The sequence below is a fragment of the Panthera onca genome, chromosome B3 (assembly GCF_046562875.1).
Source record: "Panthera onca isolate mPanOnc1 chromosome B3, mPanOnc1 haplotype 2, whole genome shotgun sequence".
NCBI lineage: Eukaryota > Metazoa > Chordata > Mammalia > Carnivora > Felidae > Panthera > Panthera onca.
In genome coordinates, this window is record NC_138344.1 from 74,270,144 (window position 1) to 74,282,990 (window position 12,847).

At 49.9% G+C, this 12,847-nt stretch overlaps 2 protein-coding genes across 9 annotated transcripts in view; one reads left to right on the forward strand and one right to left on the reverse strand.

Moving 5' to 3' along the window:
- The window catches only part of NRL (neural retina leucine zipper), a 30,057-nt gene extending 25,982 nt beyond the window's left edge, over nucleotides 1-4,075 (reverse strand). The window contains exon 1 of the mRNA XM_060619304.2: nucleotides 3,965-4,075. The gene's annotated coding sequence lies outside the window, so the exon portion shown is untranslated. The remainder of the gene's footprint in view (nucleotides 1-3,964) is intronic.
- On the forward strand, nucleotides 3,099-12,382 carry DCAF11 (DDB1 and CUL4 associated factor 11). 8 transcript variants are annotated; one of them, XM_060619298.3, is made up of 15 exons: nucleotides 3,099-3,278; nucleotides 4,807-5,013; nucleotides 5,899-6,026; nucleotides 6,273-6,400; nucleotides 6,676-6,740; nucleotides 7,045-7,145; nucleotides 7,375-7,521; nucleotides 7,735-7,789; nucleotides 8,156-8,224; nucleotides 8,555-8,612; nucleotides 8,711-8,896; nucleotides 9,333-9,486; nucleotides 9,890-10,042; nucleotides 11,321-11,427; nucleotides 11,523-12,382. In XM_060619298.3, exons 2-15 carry the CDS (start codon nucleotides 4,859-4,861, stop codon nucleotides 11,655-11,657), a joined length of 1,641 nt encoding a protein of 546 aa, XP_060475281.1. In that variant the 5' UTR covers nucleotides 3,099-3,278; nucleotides 4,807-4,858; the 3' UTR covers nucleotides 11,658-12,382. The 8 variants fall into 8 exon arrangements, with proteins under 8 accessions (XP_060475281.1, XP_060475276.1, XP_060475275.1 ...); XM_060619293.3 differs by having other exon boundaries at nucleotides 3,100-3,278; nucleotides 4,646-5,013; XM_060619292.2 differs by lacking the exon at nucleotides 3,099-3,278 and adding an exon at nucleotides 4,063-4,176 and having other exon boundaries at nucleotides 4,646-5,013.
- The last annotated feature ends 465 nt before the right edge of the window (nucleotides 12,383-12,847 follow it).

The window sequence follows — 12,847 nt, forward strand, 5'->3', positions numbered from 1 at the left end:
CCCCTCCCCCACTCAGGCGCCCGCGCGAGCTCTCTCTCTCTCCAAATAAACTAAAAAAAATCTATCAATGGATCCAGAGATAAAATCCTATATCCTTTAGTATTTGACTTAATTTTTTTAACGTTTGTTTATTTTTGAGAGAGAGACAGAGCACGAGCGGGGGAGGGGCAGAGAGAGGGGGAGACACAGAATTTGAAGCAGGCTCCAGGCTCTGAGCTGTCAGTACAGAGCCAGATGCAGGGCTCGAACTCAGGAACTGTGGCATCATGATCTGAGCCAAAGTCGGACACTTAACTGACTGAGCCACCCAGGCGCCCCTTGACTTTTTTAAAGATCTATTTATTTTATTTATGTAATCTCTACACCCAATGTGGGGTTTGAACTCACAACCCCAAGATCAAGACTCACATGCTCTTCTGACTGAGCCAGCCAAGCACCTCTGACTTAATGTTAAGACTCAGTTTGGCCACAGAATCTCAGATTTTTTTAAATGTTTATTTATTAAAAATTTTCTTTTTATATTGTTTATTTATCTTCAAGAGAGAGCGAGAGACAGAGCTCAAGCAGGGGAGGGGCAGAGAGGGAGGGAGACACAGAATCTGAAGCAGGCTCCATGCTCCGAGCTGTCAGCACAGAGCCCAACGTGGGGCTCGAACTCAAGAACCGCGAGATTATGACCTGAGCTGAAGTTGGATGCTCAACCGACTGAGCCACTCAGGCGCCCCTATTTATTTTTGAGAGAGAAAGAAAGCACAGGGGAGGGGCAGAGAGAAAAGGAGATAGAGGATCCAAAGCAGGCTCTGTGCTGACAGCAGAGCCCAATGAAGAGCTCAAACTCGGGAGCCACAAGGTCATGACCTGACCTGAAGTCAGCCACTTAACCAACTGAGCCACCCAGGCACCCCTCAAATTTTGTTTTTAATACTTAACATGACTTTTAATGTTTTGTTCAATAATGTACAAGTTCTGTATTAAAAAAAATTTTTAATGTTTATTTTTGAGAGAGAGACAAAGTGCCCCACAGTTAGGTTTTTTTAAAAGATGGTATTCCAAGGCACCTGGGTGGCTCAGTTGGTGAAGCATCAACTTTGACTCCGATAATGACCTCTGAGTCCATGGGTTCCAGCCCTGATTTGGGCTCTGTGCTGATAGCTCAGGGCCTGGAACCTGCTTTGGATTCTTTGTCTCCCTCTCTCTCTGCCCCTCCCTCCCTCTAAAAAATAAACATTAAAAAAAAAAAAAAAAAAAAACCACAAACCTGGGGCACCTGGGTGGCTCGAGCATCTGACTTTGGCTCAGGTCATGATCTCATGGTTGGTGGGTTCGAGCCCCACATCATCAGCCTGTCAGCACAGAGCCCACTTTTGGATCCTCTGTCCTCCTTTCTCTGCCCCTCCCCACTTGCACTTTGCCAAAAAAAAAAAAAAAATTAAAAAAACACTTAACCATATAACTTGGACAATTTCCCATAGCAAAAAAAAAAAAAAAGACTACATCATTTTAATGACTACCTGATATTTCTGTGTCTACCACATGGAGCATAATTTGCTTAACCAATATACTCCCATATTACAGTATATTTAGAATATTTTGTTTCCAGTGTTTTACTATTATCATTAATTGATGTGTTGAACATATCCTTTTTTAAATTAATTTATTTTTGAGAGAGAGCAAGCAAGCAGGGGAGGAGCAGAGAGAGGGAGAGAGAGAATCCCAAGCAGGGTCCATGTCAGCACAGAGCCCAAAGTGGGGGGCCGAAATCAAGAGTACAGACTCAGAGCGCCTGGGTGGCTCAGTTCGTTAAGCATCTGGCTTCGGCTCAGGTCATGATCTCACAGTTTGTGGGTTTGAGCCCTGCATGGGGCTCTGTGCTGGTTCTGTGTCTCCTGCTCTCTCTGCCCCTCCCCTGCTCATGCTCTGTCTCTGTCTTTCAAAAGTAAATAAATGTTTAAACATTTTTTTAAAAAGAGTACGGACTCTTTTTTTTTTTAATGTTTATTTTTGAGAGAGACAGAGTGTGAGCAGGGGAGGGGCAGAGAGAGACAGAATCAGAAGAAGGCTCCGGGCTCTGAACTGTCAGCACAGAGCCAGATGCAAGGCTCAAACCCACGGATGGGAGATCATGACCTGAGCCAGAAGTCCTTTGCTTAACCAACTGAGCCACCCAAGTGCCCCAAGAGTATGGACTTAACTGATTGAGCCACCCAGGCGGCCCAAACATAAATCTTAAGGCTAGATTTAGCATATAGGTCCCAGCTAGATTCCTGTAAGTGGTTCCATTGGGTCAGGAGGAAGGGAGTCTACAAAGTTTCCCCCAGGTAAGAAATTCTCCTGGGAAGGTGCAAAGGTGGAAACAGCACAGAATTTATGGGCATATTGCTTGGCAGAAGTTACAGTAAAAAGGCCGATAAAAAAATAAGACAACCAGATTTGGAAGTTTGTATCTGAAACAATAAACAAAAGTGAACCACTTGTAGGTTCTTTAGAACTAAATGCTATCAGAGAAAAACACTTCCAGCAGATCAAATAGGAGAGGCATGAAGTAATGAAATTTTGATTTTGGGTGGTGACGGTGAAAACAACTTCAACTAATCTTTAAGACTTGAAGAACTGTACTAAAAGGGCAAACAGAAGTAATGAAATTTTGATTTTGGGTGGTGACGGTGAAAACAACTTCAACTAATCTTTAAGACTTGAAGAACTGTATTAAAAGGGCAAACAGAAAATAAATTCTTCTTTTAATGATTTCAGATTTTCCAGGCTGGACAGCCCAGAAACCACAGAATCCTAAGGTCTCAATAAACGTTACAGGGAAACTGTTAGTAAGCTACCTGACAATGAGAGATGGGGGACCGGCAGAATCTACTACATAATTAGTACAGCCCACAGCAAAATGAAAGTGCGAGGTGCTTGTTCAAAAAGCAGGCATTTCAGTCGGCGAGAGCAGACCATTAAACCATGAGTAGGGTCCAGTACAGAACGCACGCCAGTTAAGATGCCGGCTCTAGCGACCAGAAACGATAAGCTTGCACCTAGCGGTCTAGAGACCTAGAGGCGTCCTCGGGTCTGACCACACCCATTCTTGACCTCAGGGGCCCAGGGAGAGTTAACAACACTTATAAAAGAGCGCGGACTAGAGGCGCTGAAGTGCAGCTTGGACCCCGGACCTTTGCACTTGGAGCGGCGAGGTCACTCGACTTCCAGCCTGGGAGAAGATCCCGAGACGTAGCACGTCCTGGCCTTGGACTCAGCCGCTTACTCATAAACCCCGAGGAAGGGTAGGAGGCGGCGCTCGTGCACTCGCTGGACTCCCAGAGTGGAGGAGGCACGCCGGAGACCGAGGGTCTAGGGAAGGTCTGCAAATCCCGGAGAGCCGTGAGGCTTCCAAGGGGAACAAACGGAACCGGAAAGGTCCCTAGAAACCCACGGGTGTGTCAGGGAGCGTCTGCAAAGACCGCGAAGGGAAGCCAGGAGTCATTTGAAAAGTTGCCAAAGCAACTAAAGGGTGGTCTAGAAAGAGTAGTCCCCACAAAACAAGGCTTCCGGAAGCTAAACCCGGAAGCGAGGATGTGGAGGCCTAGATCCCCTTGTGTGACGTGATCACACCCCAAAGGCACCGGTCACCCCTTAGGTCTGGGCTGACTGAAGCTACCGCCAGCAAAATAAGGCTGGAGCCGGGTCGGGAGGAAGGCGAAAGGGAGGCCCTTAGAGATCGTCTGAAAATTGCGAAGGCAAAAGAATTTTAGGGGCCGACGGCAAATGGTATCCCTCGGTAAGACACCTCTAGGTAGCGAACCACCAATTTATTGCAAGCCCCGCCCCTCACCCATCAAGCCTAGTTCCGTTGTCTCCGAATCAGGAAGTAGCCGGTTCCCCACTACTCCTCCCAAGGAAGAGCGAACGCCCCACCTCGGTCGCGCGCTTTTCCTCCCCTCCCACCCTTCACGCACTTTCTCCCGCCCACCTGTCAATCACTGTGCTCAGCTGTCCAGTTGGCGGGCCAAGGGGGCGGGGCCGTCAGGGGCAACGCGTGACGTCTGCAGTCCTCCGGCCGGGAAGCCAGGAGATGCATGACGAAGGAGGCGCGTGACGGAGGAGCAGTTGGCCAACGCTGCGACCGCAGTCGGTGTAAACAAGGCCTCGCGCTGCTGTGGGTCCTGCGACCGCTCCCGGCTGGTGGGTGGTTTCGCGCGCGGCAGTAACCGCCGGCTTCAGTGGGAGGGGCTTCTCGGCTTCTCCCTGCCTCCCCCACTTGGCGTACACACCCCCAGCACACCACGTGGGCGTGAGGCGAGGAAGGAAGGGGTGTTAGGCTGAATTCTAACTTCATTGGTTGTCGCTGCTGCCGGCTTTCGCAAAGAAGCGCTCTGATTGGTCGGTAAGGGGGGCGTCGGGGGTCTCAGAGCCTTAAGGCTTCTGATTGGTTACATGAGATAAGCTAATGAGGCGCTTTCTTCCGCGAGGGGTTTTGATTGGTCGGCCAGAGAGGTTACCTGGGAATTCACCCACCTACTCCCCCCAGGGACTTTGATAGGTGAGTTTGAGGTAGAAAACTGAGAAATTCCTCTTCAAAGGATTCTCATTGGTGAGCTAGGGTAGCTCCTTAGACTTCACTCTCTGATTTTTTTTTTTTTTTGCTTCACAGGATTGGGGAAGGTTTGTGGTCCTGAAGCCTTGGGAGTTGTCACAGGCTAAAGAGAAGGGATCTCAGTCCCTAGGAAGGGTCGCCCTCCTAGAGATAGCTACCGCTCTATCTCAGGAGACACTGGTGTTTCTAGAGCAGGCTTTGCTTTCATCAAACCCAAGGAGGTGACACGAGGAGTCCCTGCACAGGACCTAATGATGCTGTGATCAGAAGATGGGATCACGGAACAGCAGTAGCGCAGGAACTGGGTCCGGAGACCCCTCTGAGGGCTTGCCCCGAAGAGGGGCTAGCCTGCGTCGGAGTGAGGAAGAGGAAGAGGAGGATGAAGATGTGGATCTGGCCCAGGTACTGGCCTATCTCCTCCGCAGGTAACTTACCCTCTGATGTGTCCCCACCAGGGACCACCACAGTCCCTTGATCCCAACTCCAGGCAGTGAAGTTAAAGAGGATAGGGAATGGAATTAGCCCAGACCAGCTGTTCTGTTTGAGCTTCCCTTCTGGACATTCATGGCACTCATCTCAATACACAACAAGAGTAGTTCTTAATTAGGGAGGGTCACGAAGACAAACTCACTTCTGTGTTTGAGGGAACTGTTCAGGGGAGCCTCTCTAGCTGTTTCTACACAAATGTAAGCTGTTTTCCAAGTAAGTAAAAAATAAAATGAAAATGGGGCCCTGATGGAAAAGGAGTGATGTGAGGGGTAAAGAGAAGAGCTGGGGAGGTGGGTGTTCAACTTCTGTGAAGTTATTGACATGTGATATGAGGCCATGTGGACTTACTTGAAAAACAAGTTTAAATTAACCTAACTCTAACCCTGTTCTTGAGGAAAGAATGCTTTGAGGAAATTGACCACCAGCACTTAACCAAAAAGGTTTGCCACTGGCTTTGTTTTTTAGCTGTAGCTCCTTGGGAAGAAGACAAGCCTGGGGATCCCTTTAGTTCTATTCTGGACTCCTCAGGCAAGAGGCTCAGAAGGAAATGCTCTTAGAACTTTTAGCTCTCTAGGAAGTCAGTTTAGTAGGTTTGTCAACATCCACGGAGTGTTGCAGTTCTCCGCTCCTGCTGTAAGCATGAAGATTCATTTCCTACAGTATCTTATAGGAGACTGAAAATTACAGCCAAGGTCTAGTCAGCCTCAAACTTCAAAACAGGGACAGTGTAGGGTTTGAGTAGTAGGTGGATAGCCATTGACTCTGAATTTGGTTGGTTTGGGGAAGGGATCCTCCCTTTTATCATGGGCATCTCTCCATAGAGGCCAAGTGAGGTTGGTGCAGGGAGGAGGTGCAGCAAATTTACAACTCATCCAGGCCCTCTCAGACTCGGAGGAAGAGCATGACAGTGCCTGGGATGGCCGTCTTGGGGACCGATACAACCCACCTGGTAAGAGGAAAGGCAGACTGAGAACCTAACATTGGAAGACTTTCATTAGAAAATCCTTTTTCTTTTCTTTTTTCTTTTTTTTTTTTTTTTTTTTTGTAAGAACATATGTTAAACTGAAATAAGATGAGATAACTCAGGGAATGAGGGAGCCTTCACAGCTGTAGTATATTCGGCCACATTGAGTGGGCTGGAGCACAGTTCTGCGGCTGCAAAACCTAGGATGAAACTTCTCCTTGATACTCACAGTGGACGCAACTCCTGACACCCGGGAGCTGGAATGCAATGAGATCAAGACACAAGTGGAATTGGCCACAGGGCGGCTGGGGCTTAGACGGGCAGCCCGGGAGCACAGCTTTCCTCAAATGCTGCACCAGGTAGGCCTCTCAACCTCTACCCAGCCTGGCAGCAGGCCTCCTGAGGAAGCCAGAAGCTCTGTCTGCCCCAGAGAAGAGGGAAATAAACTTTCCAAGGACGCCTCAAGTGCTGGAGCTGGAGACTTCTTAGCCAGTCTACATCGGAGTTTGGTGGGACACACTAGTGTGTGTGGTGTCTATTTCTGTAGGGAGAGCAATCTCTGGAGGAGGGGGCTTGGTGTGGCTGCAGTGGCCCTCTGTTTGTGCTAGCAATATTCCCCAATCCCTTCCTTTAGAGAGAACGGGGCCTCTGCCACCGGGGAAGCTTCTCCCTTGGAGAACGGTCTCGAATGATGTCTCAGTGAGTATGGGGCTTGGTGGAGAGACTCTAAGGGCCAGATAGGTTTTATCCCCTAAACTTTGAAGGGACAGGTATAAAAGGATGGTCAGGGATATTAAAGTTAAATGGGGTCAAAGTTTGAGAGTAAACAAACTGGAAAAGCGTAGGAACTGAGAAGATAAATGAATGTAAGAACAGGGATTATACCCCAGGCCAAAAGGGAAGTTCGCCCTCGTACTCACACCCAGCTCTGTTAGGATTCTGCTAACCGGGATAATCTTCATCCTCAGCTTCCTTTACCTTCACTTTCCCTCTCCCTCCCCAGCTTCTTGCCCAACGATCTGGGTTTCACTGATACCTACTCTCAGAAAGCTTTCTGTGGCATCTACAGCAAAGATGGTCAGATCTTCATGTCTGCTTGCCAAGGTACCAGTCCCTGGTCCTACGAACTACCCTGAAACAAGGAATATACCCCCTGACTGAGGCTAGAAAGCCCCAGACTGAGGGAACGCTGACCCTGGGTTAGGATGCTTAGCCAGAACACATTCCCCATGATCAAGGGAAGATTCCACAGATGTACAGAGAAGGAGAGGTCAGATCTAGAGAGGATGCGAGAAGAGGGTTTCCTAATTCTGCCTGATCCCCACTTACCCAGACCAGACAATCCGACTGTATGACTGCCGGTATGGCCGCTTTCATAAATTCAAGAGCATCAAGGCCCGGGATGTAGGCTGGAGCGTACTGGACGTGGCCTTCACCCCTGATGGGAACCACTTCCTATATTCCAGCTGGTCTGATTACAGTGAGTATGCCCCAGACTTCTACTGGCTCTCCAGCCCAGGACCTGAGGTCTCCCGAATGCCCACGTCCATTGTGCCAGGACTTTATCCCTTCTCCTGGGAGGATCACTCCCAGGGTCTGACATCCTTGCCCTTTGTTCCATCTCCTGCCCAGCTTTACTTCCACCCTCCTTCCCCCAGCTCTGAAAGATTCTTGTCTCTCTTGCCTTTCTTAGTTCATATCTGCAACATCTACGGGGAGGGAGACACACACACTGCCCTGGATCTAAGGTACTGGCTTCCCTCCTTGGGCAGACTCATCAGAAACTTCTCAAGAGGAAGGCTCTCCAGGAGCAAACCTCCTGAACTGGAACTCCTGCTTAGAGGGAGAAAGTACACTGGTTGCAAGTGTCTCTGTGCGGATTCCTGGGAGGGAAGCGCCCATCCTTTTCAGCCAGAGGAGCAGGGTAAACCAGATGGTTGCGGGATTATTTCCGCGTCCTCACTGAGGTGATCCACATTCTGGCACGCATTAGCCGGACTTCCTTTTCCCCTTAGAAGTGTGCCTTACAATCCTCATCAGATTCTGTGCAGATCAACAAAGGCTGAGGGGAGTCCACTTAACCCAGTTCCTTCTATGCTCTATGCTCTTTTTAGGCCAGATGAGCGTCGCTTTGCTGTCTTTTCCATCGCTGTCTCCTCAGATGGACGGGAAGTGTTAGGAGGGTGAGTATTTGTAGGGGATGCACTCCTCAATTAATGAGGTAGGAGTTCTCCCAGAGACTGTACTGGACCCCACTGTGGAGAACAACCAGCCCTTCTCCAAGGTCAGGGTTTACGAGTTGCTTCACCTCTTGCTCACTGTTTCCCCAGCATGAGATGGGATGTCTCAAACCTGCTTGCAAAAACACAGCTAACTTTTTTCCCACCTCCTGTGTAAGAAGAGACCAGGGCTTGCCCCTCAGCAGGACTTTGCAACAAGGACTCTCTAGAGCATACACAGCATAAGTCCTCTCAGTTCTGGCTCCAGGACCCTCTTTATCCCTTCCCTTTCAGGGCCAATGATGGCTGCCTATACGTCTTTGATCGAGAACAGAACCGGCGCACCCTTCAGGTAATGTCCTTGAAACTTAGAGCCTCTGCTTCCTGGTCTTTGGCCTATTAGAAGACCTAGAAAGAGGTCCTAGGTGTTCTGGCTTCCTTCTTCGCTAGATTGAGTCCCATGAGGATGATGTGAATGCAGTGGCCTTTGCTGACATAAGCTCCCAAATCCTATTCTCTGGGGGTGATGATGCCATCTGCAAAGTGTGGGATCGACGCACCATGCGGGAGGATGACCCTAAGCCCGTGGGTGCACTGGCTGGACATCAGGACGGCATCACCTTCATTGACAGCAAGGTGGGCAGGGAAGCAGAACCGCACAGCCAGGTTACAGTTGTCGAAGTGGACTGGCATGGAAACTCACCAAGCTCCTTATTAGCTAAGGTTTGCAAGAGCTGGAGTTTAGGGAAGGGACTTAAGCCAAGAAACATGAGCTCCATCTGTATTCACCAGTCCTCAAGGAGCAGGGCAGGGCTTTCTGTGGAAGGAAAGAAGACAATTATTCCAGGATAGAATAGGAGGCCCAGCCAGTCCCTGGGCAAAGAAGGGGAAACCTAGCCAGGGGGTCAGGTCTGTGGTAGAATACCAATGGTGAGCTCACCTGGATGAAGAAAGAGGCAAGCTAAGTCAAAGGACTGACATTCTTCCCCCTCACCTGGAGAAGCAGAGCTGGACTGACAGACCCCGATATTTGCAAACTCTGATACCTTGTTCCCCATCTGGGGATTCACAGGGTGATGCCCGGTATCTCATCTCCAACTCCAAAGACCAGACCATCAAGCTCTGGGATATCCGACGCTTTTCTAGTCGGGAAGGTATGGAAGCCTCACGGCAGGCTGCCACACAGCAAAACTGGGACTACCGCTGGCAGCAGGTACCCAAAAAAGGTGAGAGTGGAAGGTAGAACCTGAGATCTAGAGAATAAAGAGTCAGGGGTGGTAGTTAAAATAATTAACCCCTGGTAAAGCCTGGCATGGGCACAGTGGATGTGACCGTAGCCTGGGTCCCTCCCCCCAACTCCCTCTTGCTAGGCGTGAAGTCTTTGCTGAACTCTGGGGAGAGTTGGGGTTCCCGGGGCTGGGGCTCACTCAGAAACAACCAATACAAAAAGTATTTCAGTATCTTCACAACCAGCATGCTGAGCCATATTGGTGAACATTAGGTGGGGAAGGAGCCACCAGTCGGAGACTGGAAAGGCAGTCATCTGTAAGCATCAGTCTTTGCTGAGGACTGATGATACAGGAGAATCCAGACTCCCTAACCTAGGGCTCTCCATGCATCCCTACCCAGCCTGGCGGAAACTGAAACTCCCAGGAGACAGCTCCTTGATGACCTACCGGGGCCATGGGGTGCTGCATACCCTTATCCGTTGCCGATTCTCCCCCACCCATAGCACCGGCCAGCAGTTCATCTATAGTGGCTGCTCTACTGGCAAAGTTGTCGGTAAGGATTGTGTCAGAAGAGGGGGCCTTGGGAAAGGCAGGAATATTTCTCTGGCATTGCGCCTGTTACCGGTAACCACCTTAAATGTCTTAATGGTGACTATAAGTGAGATTTAATTCAGTTTGGAGCAGGTTAGGCTTAGGGAAGTAGAAAACATTGTATTCACTAGCACTTTTTTTTTTTTTTTAAGAGAGAGTTCAAGTGTGGAAGGGGCAGAGGGAGAGGGAGAAAGAGAATCTCCAGCAGGCTCCACGCCCAGCGTGAGCCAGACGCAGGCTCAATCCCATGACCCTGGAATCATGACGTGAGCCGAAATCAAAAGTCAGATGCTTAACCGACTGAGCCACCCAGACACCCTAACGTGTTAAATTAAGAAAAGGAACATAGGGGCACCTGGGTGGCTCAGTCACTTAAGCATCTGACTTTCGATTTCGGCTCAGGTCATGATCTCATGGTTCGTGAGTTCGAGCCCCATGTCAGGGTCCGTGCTGACAGCTCGGAGCCTCGAGCCTGCTTCAGCTTCTGTGTCTCCCTCTCTCTCTACCCCTGCCCACTCACCTTCTGTTTCTCTCGTTCTCAAAATAAATAAACATTAAAAGAAGGAACATAGGCTTCTATTTAGTAAATATAATAATAGATTGCCAAAAATATACTTAGTTCTATTTTTTTAGCCTGTCAAGGAAAGAAAGAGATTGCAGATGAAAAGCCGGGGCGGGGGGGGCGGAAATGGAGGGCAGGGACAAATAGGATGACACAAGAAGACAAGCTCATAGTAAAGGACATGCAGTCATTAAAGCAGAAAGTGTGCAGAAAGACACAAATACATGTACAGCTATGAGGAGCCTAAGACAGTGCCATACCTAGGGAGGCACTCAGGGGCCCACTCAGAAAGGAAGATGCACCCCTGTCCAGAAGACTCCAGAAGGCTCAGGTGTCTGTGCAGATAGCCCATTGTTCACTTTTGTTGTGCCTTCCATATCTTATGGGTTTCATAGAAAATTGTTGTAAAGAGCTTTAAAGCCACATTACATTTTCTTAACTTTTGACCCTGTTAAGTTTAGGTAAGGGCCAGGGAGAGGTATCCAAGCTCTGCCAGACCACACACTCAAGCCGAGGTAGGGAAAAGAAAGAGAAATTACATCATCCTCTGGTGTGGGCTTTGCTCCCTGCAAAAGTGGGGAAATTGCCCTAGAGGTAAGCAGTACAGTTCAGGAACTGTGAGGGGTATTTAGAAGGTACTCTGGCAGCCCCGTCTCCACTCTGACCTTCCCTGGACAGTGTACGACCTCCTCAGTGGCCACATCGTGAAGAAGCTGACCAACCACAAGGCCTGCGTGCGTGACGTCAGCTGGCACCCCTTTGAGGAAAAGATTGTCAGCAGTTCGGTGAGGTGGCAGGGGTTGGGGGGCCAGTGCATGTCTGGGACTTGGACCTAGGCAGGGCAGCACCCCCTGACTACTTGCCACCTTCTGCCCTGCAGTGGGATGGGAACCTGCGTCTCTGGCAGTACCGCCAGGCCGAGTACTTCCAGGATGACATGCCAGAATCTGAGGAGCCCCTCAGCGCCCCTGCCCCAGTGCCCCACCCCTCTGCAGCCTTTTCCTCACCCCAGTAGACCTGATCTCCAGCCCCGTACACCGGTGAGCCTCTTACAAGCTCTCTGCCTCCTCCCTTCCGGGAGATCTGTGGGGGAATCCCTGGCATTGGATGGGGAGGAGCACAAGCCCAGGCTTTGGGGCCCTAGCTGAGCCCTAGAAGGGCCTCCCCAAGGGGCAGAGTAACTCTGTCTCCTCATGTGCTCACACCCAGTGGCTTGGGTGTCTATCTCTGGCCAGGGTTTGGCAGGACTGCCATTATCTGGGGTGTGGCCTTTGTCAGCAGGAGAACTGTCCTGAGTGTTTTTAATCATGTTTGGATGTTAAGTGTTAGCTCATAGAATAGATGCCCGGGGCCAGGTCTGAACTGAGCTGTCAGCCAGACCCTTCCCTGGCCTTCATGTTGAGGATTAGACTGGCCAATCCGAGGGCCAGGCATCCTGGCCCTTCTTCCAGAGGTCCTGAAGGCTAGAGCTCTAGCCGTTTAGGGGAGGGTGGGATGAGTAAGGCATATCATTAGCACCCTCCTGGGTGGGAATTAGATCTTCTCTCTCTATGTCTGGGTCTTTGGGGTGGGACAGGTTGTGGTGTGAGAGGCTCCATGTGGCCCCACACAGGGCAGGCCCTCCCTTCCCAGACTTCCATCATGCTGGAGGCCAGCAGCTTCAAGGAGGGATGTTGAAGTAGGACTCCTTCGTCCTCTCACTGGCTTTGGCTCCCTCAATAAATTCTCTGTGGGAACCTGGCTCAGTGTCTGTCTCTGTCTCATTCTTTTTCCTGTCTAAGGCCTTTTATCCTCTCACTTCAAGAAAGTAGTATCCACAAAGCCTTCAGATATGCTTCTCTGTAGGAGAAAACACCCCTTTGATGCCCCCAAGATGAAGAGAAATGCCAAAATCATTTGTTAACTGTGCTCTGCAACAGGCAACTCCCTCACTGAACTCAGAAACTTCCAGCAAGTAGAAATTGAGATAGCAGGAAGTAAGTGCATTTTAGATTAGAACCTGGAACACCCACATCAGCTTTGTTCTGGGGCTGGCCTTGGAGCTGGTCCGGTCTATGAGAAGTAGCTCAGAGCCAGAGAGGACTGGATGGGCACTGATGCCAGGCCCCATCTGGGTGCTTCACACCGAGGACCTCATCCACCCTCACAGCCACCCTTTGTACAGGTGAGGAAATGGCAATGTGAAGAGGTCAGGCAACATGCCCC